Below are 23750 nucleotides of genomic sequence, written 5' to 3'. Positions count from 1 at the left end.
TCTGACGCCTCAGCCGTCAGTTTCGCCGCTCTCCATGGCGCACACTGGCTGGCCAGTCCTTGGCCTCAGGACATACTGCTTATCCCGAATTTTCATGAAACTTCGGCCTTATTTGAGATCTATCCAATAGTAGCAGCCGCTGCCGTATGGGGTGATTCGTGGGTCAACTCCACTGTCCGCTTCAGATGCGATAACATGGCCACAGTAGACATCTTAAGGAAAGGGCGTTCTAAGTCCCCGCATATCATGCGTTTTGTCAGGAAGTTTGTCTTGATCGCTCTTCAGCACAATTTTCACTTTTGTGTTGAGCACATTGAGGGTACTAAAAACACAGCAGCTGACGCTCTGTCACGAGGTAACATGAAGCTGTTCTTTCAGGTACACCCAGAAGCAGACATCGTCGGGGTCCCAGTTCCTTCAACACAGTATCTCCAGATAGACTAACAGACTTCATCACAGTGGCAAATTCTTTAATCAGACAGTCCCTTGCACCCAGCACCAAACGGGCGTATGACGCAGCTCTAGCCTCTTTTTCCACGTTCATGCACAAACAAGGTCTCCCTGCCACAATTTCGGTTCGTTCCTCTCTTGCTTATGTCGGTTTCTGCCATTCTTCTCTTCACCTCTCCCACAACACCATCAAGCTTCACTTAGCAGGGTTACAACACCATAGATCCTTCTCACATATCCCGACGCACTTTCTCTACTGTCCACTAACCCTATTAAGGCGGCACTCAAAGGCATCCTTGTCCTGTCACGTCCCAAACCACCCTCCCGGGCACCAGTCACTGGCGACCTTTTCCGATCCATGTCCTCACTCCTGGACACTCACCCGTTTGGTCCCAGACTCAGCACTGTCATCAAAGCAGCGATCTACTTGGCCTTCTACGGATTCTTGAGGCCGGGGGAGTTCACACGCTGCGGTCGAAGGTCACGGGGTCTTCTCCTGAGCCAACTATCACCGCACGGGGCAGGGTTTGCACTCACTCTGTCTTCCACCAAAACCTGTAGATGGGGAGCCACCATACGCTATTTCCCCACTTTTCACCAATGGTGTCCGGTCCTGGCCCTCACACAACTCCTTTCCACGTTCCCTGGACAGCCAGCGCACAGCCCTCTTCTGCCGGTCAATGGGTCAGCACTCTCCTCTTCACAGTTCACCAAACACGTGCGGTCCCTTATCAGAGTCCTGGGACACGAGCCTAGTGGCATTTCAGGTCACTCGTTTAGGATCGGAGCAGCCTCTGCAGCGTCTAAACACAATGCCCCTGCACACGTCATCAAGAAGTTGGGGCGCTGTAATTCTGGCTGTTTCGAGCGCTACGTCCCTGACCCGTCCACCGAGATGGCGGGGGTGTTTAAAGTGTTGGCTCTGTAAATTCAAATAAAACTCAGTTGTACCCTACCTCCGACTCTTTGCCCTCTATCAGGCATACCCACGGTCGCGGTAATTGGGCACACCTCATCCGCTAGTTTTCCCTCTTAGGTCCTCTAGATGGTCTCCTGTTTCCAGGTCGGTAAGTACGGTCAGTATTATACAGTTTGTACAGGTCCCACTCTAGGCTCTTGGAGCCATGACCACAAGTGTTAAGCCTAATTGGCTTTATTTGTGGGAGTGGCGTGGGGTATATAATCACCCCTCTCCCACATCTGGGGGCGTGTGTTACGTTGGCGTCACCCACCCAGCCCTCCCTCATTTCTCATAATTCCCACTAGGGTATGCCCTCTATCAGGCATACCCACGGTCGCGGTAATTGGGCACACCTCATCCGCTAGTTTTCCCTCTTAGGTCCTCTAGATGGTCTCCTGTTTCCAGGTCGGTAAGTACGGTCAGTATTATACAGTTTGTACAGGTCCCACTCTAGGCTCTTGGAGCCATGACCACAACTGTTATATTCAACTATGATTGATATAAAGAGGATTTGTGCTTTTGAGACACAAGTCACTAGAGGACAAGTCCAAACTCATCCCCCTCTTCCTGAACAAGTTCATTTATTTCCAGCCAAGTCATATTTACTATTTTGTTTTATTACATGTTGTAAGATTGTGACAGGCCTACTTTATTGCTATTGGATGGGCTTCAAGCTTTACAAACATTATCATTAATCTTCATAAAGTAATTTATATTGTGCAATCTCACGGGGCGTTGAGTTTCCTTGTAGTTTATTCCAGGCTTCCTGCTTATAAATATTCCTCTCTGCTTCTCACATTGTTCCAGCAGAGGGCAAGGTAAGTGCCAACAGGCTATTGTGTGTCCCATGAGCTTGTTACATGTTCTGTTCTTCAAGTGTTTTGCTTCATTTACTTATTGATACAGTTTATTACGTATGTAGAAATATGGACCTACCTATAACGTCAACACTAAAGGGGTATTTTCCATAATGGTGTCAAATCATGCTATTAGTAAAAAAAAATAGTGTTTATTTTTTTGTTTGTTTGTTTTTTGTAGAGCTTATCTGTGAATTTTGTAATTGCAGCAAGATGACACTACATAAACCACAACCTTAGTGGTCTGTGACATTACAAGTTATCTAAAGGCATTGCTCCTTATCTTGATCTCAAAGTCCATGCCATTAGTCCACCCCATAGCCCCAGCACTGATACTACTGTAGCAATGAAAATAATGTACTATGTACGGGAAATACGCTCCTTGGAGTTCCTCACAGCCTCTTTGAACAATTCTATCCCTGCCTTCCTTTCTGTGTGGGGGAGCTCCTCAAGCCCTCTTTTCCCTGAATTGGGGATGTGTACTTACCAATATTGTTCAGAGTTGCTCCAGTTTGATGTCTACCCTGAGGTTGGGGTGGCCAACCGTGATTTAATTATGTTTTCTGCATAACCTGGTCTCTTTATTGGCTTGTCATTAGCATCCGACTTGATTATTCTGGGCTGCGACCCAGACTTTGCTTTTGTTTGTTTTGTATACTCTTGTTCTCTTTTATAGAAAACTTTAATAAACATTACAGTTGAAAAAAATAATAATGTACTATATGCTGTGTTAGTATGCAGTAACATTATGCATCGTGATACTTGCACAGAAATATATCTAGTATAGAAGTATTGATCTTGATGGCGAACTCTTCTACCAGGACAATACAACAGAATGGCAGCTCCACTTGGACCCAGAGAGACCGGCAAGTTCATCACTGAGAACAGTAAGGATGTGTCGGTGGACTCTGAGGGTGCACGGGCTCTCGCTGAGAAACTCTTTGAGAAGATCGATCGTAAGGAGCTAACTCTGAAGGGATGGAAATTCCTTCATGAATTAAACCCACAGGGCTCTGGGGAAGATGCGGTCAACTGGGTGTTTTTTGCTGACACTTTGAACTTCTCCTTCTGGTCGGAAAATCAGGACAAGAAGTACTTAGTCAAGTACAAAGGAAAGGAGTATAGTGGCTACTGGTCATTTTGCGCTGCCATAAACCGCGCTTTGGATGAAGGTTAGTAAGCTATGATACCCATACATCCTTTTTTTTTCCACATCTTATGTCATCCCCTTATTTCCCTGTCTTCTGAATAATAGCATATTTTTGTATACATTGAAATAAATTGACTAGTAGCTTAAATAGGGCCATCATTACCTTGTACTGGTGAGGACTAACTGGTTGGAAACTGTATGCTAGCAGAAGAAACGGCTGTAGAGTGTTAGAAGGCATCTGTGCCAGGAAGAAGCAATTTGGGTTAGGAATTAACGGACATACTCCTAACCACAGTAATAAAATTAAGGATAAGCTCCTTCTTTTGGGGTTGTGTGGTAGAATTTATGATGTAAAAATACTTTTTGTATTTAAGAAGGCAATGATGTACTTCCAGAGGAAATAACTGAATAGGCAACACAAAATCAAGAGTGCTACAATCCGGAATATACGACTATAACTCTACACACTAACACTATGGGGGAGATTTATCAAAACCTGTGCAGAGAAAAAGTTGCCCATAACAACCAATCAGATTGCTTCTTTTATTTTTCAGAGGCCTTTCTTTTCAAAATTAAAGAAGCAATCTGGTTGCTATGGATAACTGGGCATCTTTTACTCTTCACAGGTTTTGATAAATCTCCCCCATAGTGGGTAACATACACATGCCATCCACATTGTAGACTACACCTTTAATGTTTGTGAAATAAATTCCGGTCTTCCCTATATCCCTGGATGTGGTATGAATCGTACATATACGAATGAAAAACTAAAAAAAAAAAATCAGACAGCGAGACAGTGGCCCTTTTAAAACATGCACACAACAGTATTAAGTCACTTAAGCTTGGCACTTACCTTACTAACTCTTCAGACCCAGCAGTGCATTCCTAGCCCTCAGTGGTCCTCTAGCCATTTATTTGTAACATCATAAAGGAAAAAACAATTTAACACTTAAATGCAATGCGGAATTATCTAGCTTAAAGTTGAGCTAGATGATTCCACAGAATTTAGCTACCAAGTTCTGGATACTATAAACTATACCTCATTTATTTAACCTGTATTGTGGGATTAAGGAAACCTGTCAGTTGTTCCTTGCTAAGGGAAAATATGTGTAAATAGGTTAACCTGTGATAAACAGGAAACAGAGGGAGGTTATTGATGGAACATAAAACATACTCCAGTTAGGTCTCATTTAATAGTGGGGTACCACAGAGGTCAGTACTGGGTCCACTTTTTTTCAATATATTTATTAATTACCTTGAAGAGGGATTACAGAGAAGAATTTCTATATTTGCAGATGACAATAAAATGGGTAAGGTGATTACCACAGAGGAGGACAATATAGTATTATAGAGGTATCTTGAAAGTTAAAGGGAAAATAAATGGCATATTGATTATTAGTGGATTGGTGTACAGTAATCTCAACTTTAATAACCAGTGCCAGGCAGCTACTGTCAAGGCAAATCATATAATTTATCAAAAGAGTCTACTCAGAATCTGCCATGAGGTGAGATGAATATCTTGCCTCATGTGGCAGACTGCAGAGTCTCTGATGGGGCAGCATGTTTCATGAAGTGGCCATAAATCATACTGTCTAGCATCTCCTGTTACATTTACTCCCTCATCTCTCTTGTACGGTACGGATTTGTCCATTGATCCCATGACCTGCAAATGACAGGTTGACACAGGTGTTATGCAATGTAGTCAGTGTCACAGTTACCAGATAACTTCTGTGTTCCCAAACCTATTATATAGAGGTGTAAAGTACACTTTGCTGGCACTGTTATATGCTGGAGACATTCTGTGCACAAACCTTTCTAAATTATGATTTTCAAAAGGAGCACGGAAGGAAGGGAATTACACCTCAGGTAGAAGAAAAGTTAGAGTCCGTCCTGCCAATGACTGTTTGAGCCAAATTTGGTGTACTTTTGTACTGTGCATAGTTTGGGCACCTATATATAGGAAAGACATAGCTAAACTGGGAGTAGGTGCAAAGAAGGGTGATCATGGTAGTAAAAGGAATGGGTGAATTACAGGACCAGGACAGCTTATGAAATCTATGTTTTTTTTTAAGTTTGGGGAAAAGAGTTTAGGGGTGATCTGACTACAATGTCCTATATGAATGATGAATAAAAATATCTTTCTAAGGACTTAGGCCTACACCCATGACAAGAGACATCTTCTAGGTCTTGAGTCAAAAGAATTCCCCATATTTACTGTAAGAACAATGAGACTTTGGAATAGTCTGTTATACCATGTGTTGATGGATGATTCATTGAATACTGTAAATTGAAGGGGCCTGGATGCCTTCTGGTCTGGAAAGAAAAAACTTATGGCTACTAGATTTTGTTTTCCTCCCTAATATATAGCAATTATCTGCCTCATAGGGGTTGTTGCCTTCATCTGGATTAACATTTGGGATTATAGTGGATTTGTCTGTTTTCCCCAATTGTATCATAGCTTTAGGGGGTGACGAGTTAGCTGTCATACCTATTATTATACATGGCACATGGTAGACAAGAGGTCTGTAACAGAATTTTGCACTGGGTAACAGTAGTATGGTGATATGTTTCTAAACATCATGAAATCCTTAATAAATAATTCTCTATACATTTCCAGGAATTCCTATCACCACCGCATCTTATTATTCTAATGTAACCCTGGACCAGCTAAAGCATGTTTTCCGCTCTGACACGGATGTTCCCATTACCATGATTGAAACCCGTCTTGAGATCCTTCATGAGACTGGAAAGATACTAATGGAAAAATTTGGAGGCTCTTTTCTAAACTGCGTAAAGAAAAGTGAAAGAAGTGCATTAAAACTCATGCAGCTGGTGGTGGAGAATTACCCATCTTATAGGGATGAAGCGGTCTTCCAGGTTAGTGTCATGGCAATTCTAAAATGTAATGGGGGTGTTGGTCCTATTAATGTGCACACTACATTTCCGCATCAGTGTAACATATTCAGTTTCTAGTTATTATAAAACGTACATCAATCAGCCTTTAACACTTAACTGGATGAAAAGCATTACAACAGTAGGTCTTGTGGAGTTTTCCAGGTAAGCTGCAGTTGGCACCTACCAAAAGTGGTCCAAGGAAGAACAGTAGGATGATAGGCAGCCAAGACTTACTGGTGCATGTGATGAGCAGAAACTAGCCCACCCGGTCTGATCCCACACATGAACTACTGTAGCACAATTTTATGAAAAAGTTAATAGTATATAATAGTATATAATAGTATATATATTACAAAGGTATCAGAACACACAGTGCATAACAGCTTTCCGCGCATGGGGCTGCACAACCACAGACTGGTCAGGATAGTTTGTCAGTGGAGCAGAATTGTAATACCACACCCAACCAGGGGACACGTGTGGTGCGGTTTCTGGATAAAACAGCTATGGCATGTTTTAACCCTGGATAACCCCTTTAATTATCGAATAACACTTTCTTTATCTTCTCCAGGGTAAAAAGGTGGCATTCTACAAGCGTGCTCAGATCCTTGTGGGTGATACCTGGGCAGTACTGGATGGAAAAGATGAGGGCGCCTTTTATGACATCCACAAAATAACCATGCTTGCTGACTATCGGGTTCCTCAAGCTTTGCTCCACTTTGGAGTTATTGGATACTCAGAAGACCTAGTGAAAAAGCTCAAAGAAGGTCAGTACACTTTAAGGGAGAGTACTAGCGATTTGTCTGTGCAGGGCCGCCATCAGGGGGGTACAACCCATACACTTGTATGGGGCCCGGACGTCCCTGTACCTTTGTTTTTTTTTTCTTTTTCCGGCTTGTCAGTGAGTGACTGCGACTGTCACTCACTGACTCCTGGCTGGGTGCCTGTCAGAACTATGACCGGGCCTCATAGTCCGGGGGGCCCGCAGGACTATGAGGCCCACCCTTTCTAGGGCGCGGGCCCCTTAAGAAGTACGGCAGGGCCGGACAGGCCAGGGGCTGATGGGAGTCGACGTGCCCCGCGCAGGCACGCACGTCTACTCCAGTCACCTGACCTGTCCCGGCGCGATCTCCAGTCCAGCATCCTCCCGAGTGCAGTGGAACACTGTGACAGGAGCAGCAGCTGCACCGAACCCCGCGGCAGGGTAAGTGAAGGGGTGGGGGTGGGGGGGTTGTTTGCAGACTACAATGGTGATGAGAGGTGCTTGGGGTGTTATGGGGGTGATGAGAGGGGGTGTTATGGGGGTAATGAGAGGTGCAGGGGGTGTTATGGGGGTAATGAGAGGTGCAGGGGGTGTTATGGGGGTGATGAGTGATGCAGGGGGGTGTTATGGGGGTGATGAGAGATGCAGGGGGGTGTTATGGGGGTGATGAGAGATGCAGGGGGTGTTATGGGGGTGATGAGAGATGCAGGGGGTGTTATGGGGGTGATGGGAGATGCAGGGGGTGATGAGAGATGCAGGGGGGGTGTTATGGGGGTGATGAGAGATGCAGGGGGGGTGTTATAGGGGTGATGAGAGATGCCGGGGGGTGTTATGGGGGTGATGAGAGATGCAGGGGGTGTTATGGGGGTGATGGGAGATACAGGGGGGTGTTATGGGGGTGATGGGAGATGCAGGGGGGCGTTATGGGGGTGATGAGGTGCATGGGGAGGTTATGGGGGTGATGAGAGGGGGGGTTTATGGGGGTGATGTGGTGCATGGGGAGGTTATGGGGGTGATGAGAGGGGGTTATGGGGGTAATGAGAGGTGCAGGGGGTGTTATGGGGGTGATGAGAGATGCAGGGGTGTTATCATGGTGATGAGAGGGGGGTTATGGGGGCGATGAGAGATGCAGGGGGGTGTTATGGGGGTGATGAGAGGGGGGTTATGGGGGTAATGAGAGGTGCAGGGGGTGTTATGGGGGTGATGAGAGGTGCAGGGGGGTGTTATGGGGGTGATGAGAGGTGCAGGGGGGTGATGAGAGATGCAGGGGGGTTATGGGGGTGATGAGAGATGCAGGGGGTTATGGGGGTGATAAGAGATGCAGGGGGTTATGAGAGATGCAGGGGGGTTATGGGGGTGATGAGAGGGGGGTTAGGGGGTGATTCGAGATGCAGGGGGGTATGGGGGTAATGAGAGGGGGGTTATGTGGGTGATGAGAGATGCAGGGGGGTTATGGGGGTGATGAGAGATGCAGGGGGTTATGGGGGTGATGAGAGGGGGGTTATGGGGGTGATGAGAGGGGGGGTTATGGGGGTGATGAGAGGGGGGGTTATGGGGGTGATGAGAGATGCAGGGGGTTATGGGGGTGATGAGAGATGCAGGGGGGTGTTATGGGGGTGATGAGAGGGGGGTTATGGGGGTGATTCGAGATGCAGGGGGGTTATGGGGGTAATGAGAGGGGGTTATGTGGGTGATGAGAGATGCAGGGGGGTTATGGGGGTGATGAGAGATGCAGGGGGTTATGGGGGTGATGAGAGGGGGGGTTATGGGGGAGATGAGAGGTGCAGGGGAGTGTTAGGGGGGTGATGTGAGGTGCAGGGGGGGTTATAGTAGTGATGAGGAGAGGTGCAGGGGGGGTTATAGTAGTGATGAGGAGAGGTGCGGGGGGGGGTTATAGTAGTGATGAGGAGACGTGCAGGGGGGTTATAGTAGTGATGAGGAGAGGTGCGGGGGGGTTATAGTAGTGATGGGGAGAGGTGTGGGGGGTTATAGTAGTGATGAGGAGAGGTGCGGGGGGGTTATAGTAGTGATGGGGAGAGGTGTGGGGGGTTATAGTAGTGATGGGGAGAGGTGTGGGGGGTTATAGTAGTGATGAGGAGAGGTGCGGGGGGGTTATAGTAGTGATGATGAGTGGTGCGGGGGGGTTATAGTAGTGATGATGAGTGGTGCGGGGGGGTTATAGTAGTGATGATGAGAGGTGTGGGGGTTACAGTGATGAGGAGAGGTGCGGGGGGTTATAGTAGTGATGAGGAGAGGTGTGGGGGGGTTATAGTAGTGATGAGAAGAGGTGTGGGGGGGTTATAGTAGTGATGAGGAGAGGTGTGGGGGGGGTTATAGTAGTGATGAGGAGAGGTGCGTGGATGGTTATAGTAGTGATGAGGTGAAGTGCGGGGGGTTATAGTAGTGATGAGGAGAGGTGCGGGGGGGTTATAGTAGTGATGATGAGAGGTGCGGGGGGTTAAAGTAGTGATGAGGAGAGGTGTGGGGGGGTTATAGTAGTGATGAGAAGAGGTGTGGGGGGGTTATAGTAGTGATGAGGAGAGGTGTGTGGGGGGGTTATAGTAGTGATGAGGAGAGGTGCGTGGATGGTTATAGTAGTGATGAGGAGACGTGCAGGGGGGGTTATAGTAGTGATGGGGAGAGGTGTGTGGGGGGGCTTATAGTAGTGATGAGAGGTGGGGGGGGTTATAGTAGTGACGAGGAGAGGTGCGGGGATGTATTAGTAGTGATGGGGAGAGGTGTGTGGGGGGGTTTATAGTAGTGATGAGAGGTGCAGGGGGGGTTATAGTAGTGATGAGGAGAGGTGCGGGGGTGTATTATTAGTGATGGGGAGAGGTGTGTGGGGGGGTTTATAGTAGTGATGAGAGGTGCGGGGGGGGGTTATAGTAGTGACGAGGAGAGGTGCGGGGGGGGTTATAGTAGTGATGATGAGAGGTGCGGGGGCGGTTATAGTAGTGATGATGAGAGGTGCGGGGGTTACAGTGATGAGGAGAGGTGCGGGGGGGTTATAGTAGTGATGAGGAGAGGTGCAGGGGGGGTTATAGTAGGGATGAGGAGAGGTGTGGGGGGGTTATATTAGTGATGAGGAGACGTGCAGGGGGGGTTATAGTAGTGATGAGGAGAGGTGCGGGGGTGTATTAGTAGTGATGGGGAGAGGTGTGGGGGGGGGTTTATAGTAGTGATGAGAGGTGCGGGGGGGTTATAGTAGGGGCGAGGAGAGGTGCGGGGGTGTATTAGTAGTGATGGGGAGAGGTGTGTGGGGGGGTTTATAGTAGTGATGAGAGGTGCAGGGGGGTTATAGTAGTGATGAGGAGAGGTGCGGGGGTGTATTAGTAGTGATGAGGAGAGGTGTGTGGGGGGTTTATAGTAGTGATGAGAGGTGCGGGGGGGTTATAGTAGTGATGATGAGAGGTGCGGGGGGGTTATAGTAGTGATGATGAGAGGTGCGGGGGGGTTATAGTAGTGATGATGAGAGGTGTGGGGGTTACAGTGATGAGGAGAGGTGCGGGGGGTTATAGTAGTGATGAGTAGAGGTGTGGGGGGGTTATAGTAGTGATGAGAAGAGGTGTGGGGGGGTTATAGTAGTGATGAGGAGAGGTGTGTGGGGGGGTTATAGTAGTGATGAGGAGAGGTGCGTGGATGGTTATAGTAGTGATGAGGTGAAGTGCGGGGGGTTATAGTAGTGATGAGGAGAGGTGCGGGGGGGTTATAGTAGTGATGAGAAGAGGTGTGGGGGGGTTATAGTAGTGATGAGGAGAGGTGTGTGGGGGGGGTTATAGTAGTGATGAGGAGAGGTGCGTGGATGGTTATAGTAGTGATGAGGTGAAGTGCGGGGGGTTATAGTAGTGATGAGGAGAGGTGCGGGGGGGTTATAGTAGTGATGAGGAGAGGTGCGTGGATGGTTATAGTAGTGATGAGGTGAAGTGCGGGGGGTTATAGTAGTGATGAGGAGAGGTGCGGGGGGGTTGTAGTAGTGATGATGAGAGGTGCCGGGGGTTAAAGTAGTGATGAGGAGAGGTGCAGGGGGGTTATAGTAGGGATGAGGAGAGGTGTGGGGGGTTATAGTAGTGATGAGGAGAGGTGTGGGGGGTTATAATAGTGAGGAGGAGACGTGCAGGGGGGGTTATAGTAGTGATGAGGAGACGTGCAGGGGGGGTTATAGTAGTGATGAGGAGAGGTGCGGGGGTGTATTAGTAGTGATGGGGAGAGGTGTGTGGGGGGGGGTTATAGTAGTGATGAGAGGTGGGGGGGGTTATAGTAGTGACGAGGAGAGGTGCGGGGATGTATTAGTAGTGATGGGGAGAGGTGTGTGGGAGGGTTTATAGTAGTGATGAGAGGTGCAGGGGGGTTATAGTAGTGATAAGGAGAGGTGCGGGGGTGTATTATTAGTGATGGGGAGAGGTGTGTGGGGGGGTTTATAGTAGTGATGAGAGGTGCGGGGGGGGGGGGGTTATAGTAGTGATGATGAGAGGTGTGGGGGTTACAGTGATGAGGAGAGGTGCGGGGGGTTATAGTAGTGATGAGGAGAGGTGTGGGGGGGTTATAGTAGTGATGAGAAGAGGTGTGGGGGGGTTATAGTAGTGATGAGGAGAGGTGTGGGGGGGGTTATAGTAGTGATGAGGAGAGGTGCGTGGATGGTTATAGTAGTGATGAGGTGAAGTGCGGGGGGTTATAGTAGTGATGAGGAGAGGTGCGGGGGGGTTATAGTAGTGATGATGAGAGGTGTGGGGGGTTAAAGTAGTGATGAGGTGAAGTGCGGGGGGTTATAGTAGTGATGAGGAGAGGTGCGTGGATGGTTATAGTAGTGAAGAGGTGAAGTGCGGGGGGTTATAGTAGTGATGAGGAGAGGTGCGGGGGGGGTTATAGTAGTGATGATGAGAGGTGCGGGGGGTTAAAGTAGTGATGAGGAGAGGTGCAGGGGGTTATAGTAGGGATGAGGAGAGGTGTGGGGGGGTTATAGTAGTGATGAGGAGAGGTGTGGGGGGTTATAATAGTGAGGAGGAGACGTGCAGGGGGGGTTATAGTAGTGATGATGAGACGTGCAGGGGGGTTATAGTAGTGATGAGGAGAGGTGCGGGGGTGTATTAGTAGTGATGGGGAGAGGTGTGTGGGGGGGGTTTATAGTAGTGATGAGAGGTGGGGGGGGTTATAGTAGTGACGAGGAGAGGTGCGGGGATGTATTAGTAGTGATGGGGAGAGGTGTGTGGGGGGGTTTATAGTAGTGATGAGAGGTGCAGGGGGGGTTATAGTAGTGATGAGGAGAGGTGCGGGGGTGTATTATTAGTGATGGGGAGAGGTGTGTGGGGGGGGGTTTATAGTAGTGATGAGAGGTGCGGGGGGGGTTATAGTAGTGACGAGGAGAGGTGCCGGGGGGGTTATAGTAGTGATGATGAGAGGTGCGGGGGCGGTTATAGTAGTGATGATGAGAGGTGCGGGGGTTACAGTGATGAGGAGAGGTGCGGGGGGGTTATAGTAGTGATGAGGAGAGGTGCAGGAGGTTATAGTAGGGATGAGGAGAGGTGTGGGGGGGTTATAGTAGTGATGAGGAGGCGTGCAGGGGGGGTTATAGTAGTGATGAGGAGACGTGCAGGGGGGGTTATAGTAGTGATGAGGAGAGGTGCGGGGGTGTATTAGTAGTGATGGGGAGAGGTGTGGCGGGGTTTATAGTAGTGATGAGAGGTGGGGGGGGTTATAGTAGTGACAAGGAGAGGTGCGGGGATGTATTAGTAGTGATGGGGAGAGGTGTGTGGGGGGGGTTTATAGTAGTGATGAGAGGTGCAGGGGGGGTTATAGTAGTTATGAGGAGAGGTGCGGGGGTGTATTATTAGTGATGGGGAGAGGTGTGTGGGGGGGTTTATAGTAGTGATGAGAGGTAAGGGGGGGGGTTATAGTAGTGACGAGGAGAGGTGCGCGGGGGGGGTTATAGTAGTGATGATGAGAGGTGCGTGGATGGTTATAGTAGTGATGAGGTGAAGTGCGGGGGGTTATAGTAGTGATGAGGAGAGGTGCGGGGGTGTATTAGTAGTGATGGGGAGAGGTGTGAGGGGGGTTTATAGTAGTGATGAGAGGTGCGGGGGCGGTTATAGTAGTGATGATGAGAGGTGCGGGGGTTACAGTGATAAGGAGAGGTGCGGGGGGGGTTATAGTAGTGATGAGGAGAGGTGCAGGGGGGGTTATAGTAGGGATGAGGAGAGGTGTGGGGGGGGTTATAGTAGTGATGAGGAGACGTGCAGGGGGGGTTATAGTAGTGATGAGGAGACGTGCAGGGGGGGTTATAGTAGTGATGAGGAGAGGTGTGGGGGGGGTTTATAGTAGTGATGAGAGGTGCGGGGGGGTTATAGTAGAGACGAGGAGAGGTGCGGGGGTGTATTAGTAGTGATGGGGAGAGGTGTGTGGGGGGGTTTATAGTAGTGATGAGAGGTGCAGGGGGGGTTATAGTAGTGATGAGGAGAGGTGCGGGGGTGTATTAGTAGTGATGGGGAGAGGTGTGTGGGGGGTTTATAGTAGTGATGAGAGGTGCGGGGGGGTTATAGTAGTGATGATGAGAGGTGCGGGGGGGTTATAGTAGTGATGATGAGAGGTGTGGGGGTTACAGTGATGAGGAGAGGTGCGGGGGGTTATAGTAGTGATGAGGAGAGGTGTGGGGGGGTTATAGTAGTGATGAGAAGAGGTGTGGGGGGGTTATAGTAGTGATGAGGAGAGGTGTGGGGGGGGGGTTATAGTAGTGATGAGGAGAGGTGCGTGGATGGTTATAGTAGTGATGAGGTGAAGTGCGGGGGGTTATAGTAGTGATGAGGAGAGGTGCAGGGGGGTTATAGTAGGGATGAGGAGAGGTTTTGGGGGGGGTTATAGTAGTGATGAGGAGAGGTGTGGTGGGTTATAGTAGTGAGGAGGAGACGTGCAGGGGGGGTTATAGTAGTGATGATGAGAGGTGCGGGGGGTTAAAGTAGTGATGAGGAGAGGTGCAGGGGGGTTATAGTAGGGATGAGGAGAGGTTTTGGGGGGGGTTATAGTAGTGATGAGGAGAGGTGTGGTGGGTTATAGTAGTGAGGAGGAGACGTGCAGGGGGGGTTATAGTAGTGATGAGGAGACGTGCAGGGGGGGGGTTATAGTAGTGATGAGGAGAGGTGCGGGGGTGTATTAGTAGTGATGGGGAGAGGTGTGTGGGGGGGTTTATAGTAGTGATGAGAGGTGGGGGGGGTTATAGTAGTGACGAGGAGAGGTGCGGGGATGTATTAGTAGTGATGGGGAGAGGTGTGTGGGGGGGTTTATAGTAGTGATGAGAGGTGCAGGGGGGGTTATAGTAGTGATGAGGAGAGGTGCGGGGGTGTATTATTAGTGATGGGGAGAGGTGTGTGGGGGGGTTTATAGTAGTGATGAGAGGTGCGGGGGGGGGTTATAGTAGTGACGAGGAGAGGCGCGGGGGGGTTATAGTAGTGATGATGAGAGGTGCGGGGGTTACAGTGATGAGGAGAGGTGCGGGGGTGTATTATTAGTGATGGGGAGAGGTGTGTGGGGGGGTTTATAGTAGTGATGAGAGGTGCGGGGGGGGTTATAGTAGTGATGAGGAGAGGTGCGGGGGGGGTTATAGTAGTGATGATGAGAGGTGCGGGGGCGGTTATAGTAGTGATGATGAGAGGTGCGGGGGTTACAGTGATGAGGAGAGGTGCGGGGGGGGGTTATAGTAGTGATGAGGAGAGGTGCAGGGGGGGTTATAGTAGGGATGAGGAGAGGTGTGGGGGGGTTATAGTAGTGATGAGGAGACGTGCAGGGGGGGGTTATAGTAGTGATGAGGAGACGTGCAGGGGGGGTTATAGTAGTGATAAGGAGACGTGCAGGGGGGGTTATAGTAGTGATGAGGAGAGGTGTGGGGGGGGGGTTATAGTAGTGATGAGAGGTGCGGGGGGGTTATAGTAGGGACGAGGAGAGGTGCGGGGGTGTATTAGTAGTGATGGGGAGAGGTGTGGGGGGGGTTTATAGTAGTGATGATGAGAGGTGCGGGGGCGGTTATAGTAGTGATGATGAGAGGTGCGGGGGTTACAGTGATGAGGAGAGGTGCGGGGGGGTTATAGTAGTGATGAGGAGAGGTGCAGGGGGGGTTATAGTAGGGATGAGGAGAGGTGTGGGGGGGGTTATAGTAGTGATGAGGAGACGTGCAGGGGGGGGTTATAGTACTGATGAGGAGACGTGCAGGGGGGGTTATAGTAGTGATGAGGAGAGGTGTGGGGGGGGTTTATAGTAGTGATGAGAGGTGCGGGGGGGGGTTATAGTAGGGACGAGGAGAGGTGCGGGGGTGTATTAGTAGTGATGGGGAGAGGTGTGTGGGGGGGTTTATAGTAGTGATGAGAGGTGCAGGGGGGGTTATAGTAGTGATGAGGAGAGGTGCGGGGGTGTATTAGTAGTGATGGGGAGAGGTGTGTGGGGGGTTTATAGTAGTGATGAGAGGTGCGGGGGGGTTATAGTAGTGATGATGAGAGGTGCGGGGGGTTATAGTAGTGATGATGAGAGGTGTGGGGGTTACAGTGATGAGGAGAGGTGCGGGGGGTTATAGTAGTGATGAGGAGAGGTGTGGGGGGGTTATAGTAGTGATGAGAAGAGGTGTGGGGGGGTTATAGTAGTGATGAGGAGAGGTGTGGGGGGGGGTTATAGTAGTGATGAGGAGAGGTGCGTGGATGGTTATAGTAGTGATGAGGTGAAGTGCGGGGGGTTATAGTAGTGATGAGGAGAGGTGCGGGGGGGTTATAGTAGTGATGATGAGAGGTGCGGGGGGTTAAAGTAGTGATGAGGAGAGGTGCAGGGGGGGTTATAGTAGGGATGAGGAGAGGTTTTGGGGGGGGTTATAGTAGTGATGAGGAGAGGTGTGGTGGGTTATAGTAGTGAGGAGGAGACGTGCAGGGGGGGTTATAGTAGTGATGAGGAGACGTGCAGGGGGGGGTTATAGTAGTGATGAGGAGAGGTGCGGGGGTGTATTAGTAGTGATGGGGAGAGGTGTGTGGGGGGGTTTATAGTAGTGATGAGAGGTGGGGGGGGTTATAGTAGTGACGAGGAGAGGTGCGGGGATGTATTAGTAGTGATGGGGAGAGGTGTGTGGGGGGGTTTATAGTAGTGATGAGAGGTGCAGGGGGGGTTATAGTAGTGATGAGGAGAGGTGCGGGGGTGTATTATTAGTGATGGGGAGAGGTGTGTGGGGGGGTTTATAGTAGTGATGAGAGGTGCGGGGGGGTTATAGTAGTGACGAGGAGAGGCGCGGGGGGGTTATAGTAGTGATGATGAGAGGTGCGGGGGCGGTTATAGTAGTGATGATGAGAGGTGCGGGGGTTACAGTGATGAGGAGAGGTGCGGGGGGGTTATAGTAGTGATGAGGAGAGGTGCAGGGGGGGTTATAGTAGGGATGAGGAGAGGTGCAGGGGGAGTTATAGTAGTGATGAGGAGACGTGCAGGGGGGGTTATAGTAGTGATGAGGAGACGTGCAGGGGGGGTTATAGTAGTGATGAGGAGAGGTGCGGGGGTGTATTAGTAGTGATGGGGAGAGGTGTGGGGGGGGGTTCATAGTAGTGATGAGAGGTGCGGGGGGGTTATAGTAGGGACGAGGAGAGGTGCGGGGGTGTATTAGTTGTGATGGGGAGAGGTGTGTGGGGGGGTTTATAGTAGTGATGAGAGGTGCAGGGGGGGTTATGGTAGTGATGAGGAGAGGTGCGGGGGTGTATTAGTAGTGATGGGGAGAGGTGTGTGGGGGGTTTATAGTAGTGATGAGAGGTGCGGGGGGGGGTTATAGTAGTGACGAGGAGAGGTGCGGGGGGGGTTATAGTAGTGACGAGGAGAGGTGCGGGGGGGGTTATAGTAGTGATGATGAGAGGTGCGGGGGCGGTTATAGTAGTGATGATGAGAGGTGCGGGGGTTACAGTGATGAGGAGAGGTGCGGGGGGGTTATAGTAGTGATGAGGAAAGGTGTGGGGGGGTTATAGTAGTGATGAGGAGAGGTGCGTGGATGGTTATAGTAGTGATGAGGAGAGGTGCGTGGATGGTTATAGTAGTGATGAGGAGAGGTGCGTGGATGGTTATAGTAGTGATGAGGAGAGGTGCGGGGGGTTATAGTAGTGATGAGGAGACGTGCACGGGGGGTTATAGTAGTGATGAGGAGACGTGCAGGGGGGGTTATAGTAGTGATGAGGAGAGGTGCGGGGGTGTTATAGTAGTGATGGGGAGAGGTGCAGGGGGGGGTTATAGTAGTGATGAGAGGTGCGGGGGGGGGTTATAGTAGTGATGAGGAGAGGTGCGGGGGGGGGTTATAGTAGTGATGATGAGAGGTGCGGGGGCGGTTATAGTAGTGATGATGAGAGGTGCGGGGGTTACAGTGATGAGGAGAGGTGCGGGGGGGTTATAGTAGTGATGAGGAGAGGTGTGGGGGGTTATAGTAGTGATCAGGAGAGGTGCGGGGGGGTTATAGTAGTGATGAGGAGAGGTGCGTGGATGGTTTTAGTAGTGATGAGAAGAGGTGCGGGGGGTTATAGTAGTGATGAGGAGAGGTGCGGGGGGGGTTTTAGTAGTGATGAGGAGAGGTGCGGGGGGTTAAAGTAGTGATGAGGAGAGGTGCGGGGGGTTAAAGTAGTGATGAGGAGAGGTGTGGGGGGGTTATAGTAGTGATGAGGAGAGGTGTGGGGGGGTTATGGTAATGATGAGGAGAGGTGCGTGGATGGTTATAGTAGTGATGAGGAGAGGTGCGGGGGGTTATAGTAATGATGAGGAGAGATGCGGGGGGTTATAGTAGTGATTAGGAGAGGTGCGGGGGGTTGTAGTGATGAGAGGTGCGGGGGGGGTTATAGTAGTGATGAGAGGTGCGGGGGTTATAGTAGCGATGAGGAGAGGTGCGAGGGGGGTTATAGTAGTGATGAGGAGAGGTTTGGCGTGGGTTATGTGGTGATGAGGACTGATGAGGATACAGAGGATAAGAGGTATTATATTTAGTGGGTATAGTGTGTGGCAGGATTATATTTAGTGGGTACAGTGTATAGCAGTATTATATTCAGGGTACAGTGTGTGGCAGGATTATATTAAGTGGGCACAGTGTATAGCAGTATTATATTCAGGGTACAGTGTATAGCAGTATTATATTCAGGGTACGGTGTGTGGCAGAATTATATTTAGTGGGCACAGTGTATAGCAGTATTATATTCCTGGTACAGTGTATAGCAGTATTATATTCAGGGTACGGTGTGTGGCAGGATTATATTTAGTGGGCACAGTGTATAGCAGTATTATATTCAGGGTACAGTGTATAGCAGTATTATATTCAGGGTACAGGGTATAGCAGTATTATATTCTGGGTACAGTTTGTGTGGCAGTATTATATTTAGTGGGTACAGTGTATGGCAGTATTATATTCAGGGTACAGTGTGTGGCAGTATTATATTTAGTGGGTACAGTGTATGGCAGTATTATATTCAGGGTACAGTGTGTGGCAGGATTATATTTAGTGGATACAGTGTATAGCAGTATTATATTTAGTGGGTACAGTGTACAGCAGTATTATATTCAGGGTACAGTGTGTGGCAGGATTATATTTAGTGGGTACAGTGTTGGTGCACATTACACCAGAATTCTGACACATTTTCAATAATAATCTGCCCTATTCTAATGCCCTGCTTCTAATGTTTAGAATATTCCCTGTGGTGCAGTTGCCCATAGCAACCATATTGCATTTTTTTTTTTTAAATGACTCTTTTTTTTAAATGACTACTTTTGATAATGCTCTCCTATAGTCTATATTGTAATTCAGAGCTGCATTCACAATTCTGTAAACTTTAGAGCTAAAGCACTTTTTGGCTTAGTGTATAGCACTAGTGATGTGAGAAGTGTAATATTTACACTTCAGAAAAGAAATAGGAAAAAACGGGCGCTCCTAGTGCAATAAGTTTGAAGGAAAGGATCCCCTAAAAAACACAACCCGGCTTACCAGATGGTGTTGGGCTTAAAGCCCAACACCTTTGCTCGCACGTAGACTCGCTCAGCTGCCGGAGATGTACAGTGAAGAGGCGGCAGCTTCCAGGTAGCAACCGATGATTATGAGGGTGCACCTACCAATAAACGTATGAGTTTCTTCACCATAAGAGCTCTATTATTTCTTTCCGAGGAATGGTGCTCAATATTCCACAGTTTTTCAGTAATATTTACACTTGGCATTCATCCCACACACATGAGAATTTGGCTAAGCAGAGTAAGCTGCTGCCAGACAGCTCTGGCAGTGGCTTATTTTTCTGAAAACAAAAGGATCGGGCAGTTGAAACCTAACATGCCCGATCCTTCTCTTTTGCATCATTTGTCGAGGGAGAGTTGGTAGGCCTCTTTACACTTGAGAAAGTCAGATCCTGCTAAAATCGGACCTGTGCTATTTTATCTAGTGATATTTTGTCCAGTAACAGCTTAAAGGACAACTCCGGGATGTAACATCTTATCCCCTATCCTATAAGTGTTAGATCGCGAGGGGTCCGACCGCTGAACACGATCTCCTGAATGTCGCCCCGGTCCTCAGCATGAATTGGGCATGTCGACCACCGCACAAAGTGGCGGGCAACACGCCCCCTCCATTCAGCTCTATGGGAGAGTCAGAGCGCTGCTTTTGGCAATCTCCGGCTCTGCCATAGAACTGCAGCGACAGGGTGTGTTGGCCGCAGCTTCGTGCTGTGGTCAAAAAGGCTTGTTTCATGCAGAGCCGGGGCTCCGTACTGAAGATCGCGGGGGCCCCAGCGGACGGACCCCCCCGCAATCTGACACTTATCCCCTGTCCTTAGGATAGGGGATAAGTTGTTATGTCCTGGAGTTATCCTTTAACAAAGCCATTTATGTTCATAACCCTATTGCAAATGTAACAAGACAAGGTACAAAAAGTGACCTTTTAACTGGCTAAATCTTTCTGAATACTTTCTCTTTCCTCATGCAGGTTGGTTGTTTCAGAATGGAGATCGGGAAGAGATGGAAATCAGGGGCTGTTCTATCTGGGCTGTGGAACTGATCTATGAGCATTTGCAAGAACTATTTAAAAAGAAGGGAGGAAAAATAAGCAATGAAGTCAATCCTATACTCATCAATAATTTCCTGTGGGACTTTGCACGTGACAACAGGAAGGCTGTGGATGTTGTTCCCTTTCATAGAGTGCGCTGTATCTATTACTAGTTTTATGATGTAATAACATAGCTAGGGGATACAGGAAATATCTTGTAAATAGAGTTTATATGATGACTGCCAGACTTTTTCATGTACTTAATTTGTTACATCAGATGAAATTAAATGGCATTTCCAATATGTCATAATCCAGATCTATAAATGACAATAGACTTGTAACAATTCATGTAGCTTGAACGTGCCCACGACACAAATACTGATCACAGAGGTGACACATGTATTCACACTGTGTGCTTTCATCCCAAAAGGCTACATAGAAAGATTTATGTGATATCTGATTTCAGGAGGGGTAGACTTACCATTATATATATATATATATATATATATATATATATATATATATATATATATATATATACACACATATAACAATACAGGACTGTCTGAGGGCTCACAGACCACTCTTACACGATTAGGATCTATTCACACCGCAGAATTTCCGCTTGCAGAATTCCACCTCAAATTAAAGTCCATAGTCCACTTCAGAAGTGTGAATGGGAGTACGGAATCCCATAGAATTCTATGGGCTTTAATATAAGGCGGAATTCCGCAAGCAGAAATTATGTATAAATACTAGGGGCTAGTATTTATAATTGTCCTGCTAACTATGACAAAAGTCTGTACACAGCCAGTTGCAAGGGAAACTCACTGCAGGTACATTTCCATAATGTAAAAAAAAATTGTAATCACAAGTTATTATTGTCATTACAAAAATCCACTGCCATCATTTCCTAGAGACTCTAGAGCAGTGTTTCCCAACCAGTGAGCTGTTTAAAAAAATAATAAATAAAAAATATGTATATATATATCTTCCAGCATGCATGCTGGGAGATGTAGTTTTGCAACAGTTGGTCATGCTTGAAATTGTAGTTTTGCAACAGCTGGAGGCTGTTAAGAAACTCTGGAGAGTAATGCCTACTAGTCAAAGGCTACAAACCTTTACATAGCTAGTCCTGCCCTCAGCTGAGAGGTAGATACAATTTTATCCAGACCAGACAAGCTCTCTGAACTAAATGTATGTAACAATATCTACACTGGATACCACTATATCCATATCTCTACTAAGAGCAGGACTAGCTATGTGTGGTGGCGGGGTGTGTGGTGCAGGGCAGAAGTTGTTACCCTAGGGGCAGATAGCATTAACCCCTTGTATTCATGATGCCAGGGTGTGGTTTAGCCTATAAGCACCCGAAGGTATACTGCTGGATCCTGGACTAGGCATGGGAGGCAATAAAGATTCTGATGCCAAGTTACGGACAACAGTAGCTTTACTGAGGGTAGACAGTTAGTAAAGTCTATACAGTTCAGCCAGGGCCCAAGGAGGTTACCAGTAATGCAGAGACCTTAAGTGCTTGCTGGGACTTGTAGTAAGACTGGACAATTTGGTGCAGGCCATGCTGACTTGACAGATGACAGGGACTGACTTGACTCATAAAGCCGTGACTTTAGCTTACTTGACTTGATGTTAACATAGTAACATAGTTCATAAGGTTGAAAAAAGACCAGAGTCCATCAAGTTCAACCTACATCCTTAATGAGTCCCTACTGAGTTGATCCAGAAGAAGGCAAAAAACCCTCATACTAGAGGTAAAAAATCCTTCCCGACTCCAAATATGGCAGTCAGAATAAATCCCTGGATCAACCTTCTGTCCCTATAAATCTAATATACATAACCAGCGATGTTATTACTCTCCAAAAATGCATCCAGACCCTTTTTGAACTCTTTTACAGAGTTCACCATGACCACCTCCTCAGGGAGAGAATTCTACAGTCTCACTGCTCTTACAGTAAAGAACCCCCATCTGTGCTGGTGTAGGAACCTTCTTTCCTCTAGACGTAGTGGATGCCCCCTTGTTATAGATACAGTCCTGGGTATAAATAGATCATGGGAGAGATCTCTGTACGGTCCCCTGATATATTTATACATAGTTATAAGGTCGCCCCTTAGCCTTCTTTTTTCTAAACTAAATAACCCCAATTCTAATAATCTTTCTGGGTACTGTAGTCCTCCCATTCCCCGTATTACTCTGGTTGCCCATCTTTGAACCCGCTCCAGCTCCACTATATCTTTCTTGTACACTGGTGCCCACAGGGATGGTTTTACGCTTAGCGTGGCCCTAGGCAAAATTAAAAGGGGGCCCCAAAAGTCATAATAGTGCTCTAACCAGATTTGCACATTTTTGGTCACTTCAAATACCATAAAAAATATCTAAAAAGCAATTGAAAAGTCCCATCAAAACAAAAATGTTACCGATTAAAACTACAAATCAAAGCGCAAAAAAATGACCCTCATACATCCCTATATACAGAAAAATAAAAGTGTTATAGGGATTAGAATAGTACAATTTAATATTTTTGTATAGTACCCCCACATTAGGTTGGCAGTATAGTTCCCCCACATTAGGTTGGCAGTATAGTTCCCCCTACATTAGGTTGGCAGTACAGTTCCCCCAACATTAGGTGCAGTACAGTTCCCCCCATATTAGGTGCAGTGCAGTTAACCCCACCTTAGGTGCAGTGCAGTTCTCCCCACATTAGGTGCAGTACAGTTCCCCCCACATCAGGTGCAGTTCCCCCACCTTAGGTGCAGTACAGTTCCCCCACCTTAGGTGCAGTACAGTCCCCCCCCCCCATTAGGTGCAGTACAGTCCCCCCACATTGGGTGTAGTACAGTTCCCCCCACATTGGGTGTAGTACAGTTCCCCCCACATTAGGTGCAGTACAGTTCCCCCACATTAGGTGCAGTATAGTTCCCCCACATTAGGTGCAGTATAGCTCCCCAACATTAGGTACAGTTACCCCACATTAGGTGCAGTATAGTTCTCCCGAGGTGCATTATAGTTCTCTTAATGTGGAGAACTATACTGCACCTAATGTGGGGAGCTATTAGCTCCCCACATTAGGTCAAGTATAGTTCCCCACATTAGGTACAGTACAGTTCCCCCACAGACATACAGCTTTCATCCATATACAGTGTATGGCTGGAGACTGGATGTCTGTGTACTGCCCCACTTCAGTGTTTTGACTACCACTCCTCCGGTCTGGGGTCGCGATCTACTGCTATGGCCTATAGACCATAGCAGTAGGTCCCGGGATCGGAGGAGCGGTGGTCGGAACACAGAAGATGACGTGCTGCCAGCTGGTGCTGGTGACTTACCATGCCGGCTGGCGCGGGTCCTCCTCGATGGTCCGCTCCTCAGTTGCTATGGGTGCACGCACGGGACGTCAGTGACGCCCCTGCGTGCGCTACCTCTCGGCAGCCCCTGCGTTTTTAAAGTTAACGTGGGGGCCGCCCCAGAAAGGTAGCAGAGACATCCTTGAGTCCCGAAAAGATCTTTCGGGACACAGGGATGTCCAGAATTGTCCAGAATGTGACGGGGGGCCCCCTGCGGGCTGCTCAGTGGCAGCCGCGTATCCCCCCTGGGAACCCTGTGCGCACGCCTATGCTGAGCAGCCGGCAGGGGGCCCCCTGGGGGATGGGGGCCCTAGGCAATTGCC

The 23750-nt window shown here is 48.4% G+C and overlaps 1 protein-coding gene across 1 annotated transcript; it reads left to right on the top strand.

Moving 5' to 3' along the window:
- Positions 1 to 2167: 2167 nt before the first annotated feature.
- On the top strand, positions 2168 to 20243 carry LOC130284970 (Q-nucleotide N-glycosylase 1-like). Its single transcript, XM_056535972.1, has 5 exons — positions 2168 to 2229; positions 3090 to 3440; positions 6036 to 6295; positions 6882 to 7077; positions 20011 to 20243. The coding sequence occupies exons 2-5, from the start codon at positions 3104 to 3106 to the stop codon at positions 20241 to 20243; spliced, it is 1026 nt and encodes a 341-aa protein (XP_056391947.1). The 5' UTR covers positions 2168 to 2229; positions 3090 to 3103.
- Positions 20244 to 23750: the final 3507 nt, after the last annotated feature.

Source organism: Hyla sarda, chromosome 8 (genome assembly GCF_029499605.1).
Source record: "Hyla sarda isolate aHylSar1 chromosome 8, aHylSar1.hap1, whole genome shotgun sequence".
In the NCBI taxonomy this organism is placed as follows: domain Eukaryota; kingdom Metazoa; phylum Chordata; class Amphibia; order Anura; family Hylidae; genus Hyla; species Hyla sarda.
Note: the sequence above shows the minus strand (reverse complement) of the source record. Positions and strands in the feature narration are given on the sequence as shown.

Coding starts and splice junctions, on each gene's coding strand:
- LOC130284970 (XM_056535972.1), top strand. CDS start 3,104: ATGGCAGCTCCACTTGGACCCAGAGAGACCGGCAAGTTCATCACTGAG. Junction 6,296..6,881: donor GGGATGAAGCGGTCTTCCAG/GTTAGTGTCATG, acceptor TATCTTCTCCAG/GGTAAAAAGGTGGCATTCTA. Junction 7,078..20,010: donor AGTGAAAAAGCTCAAAGAAG/GTCAGTACACTT, acceptor TTCCTCATGCAG/GTTGGTTGTTTCAGAATGGA.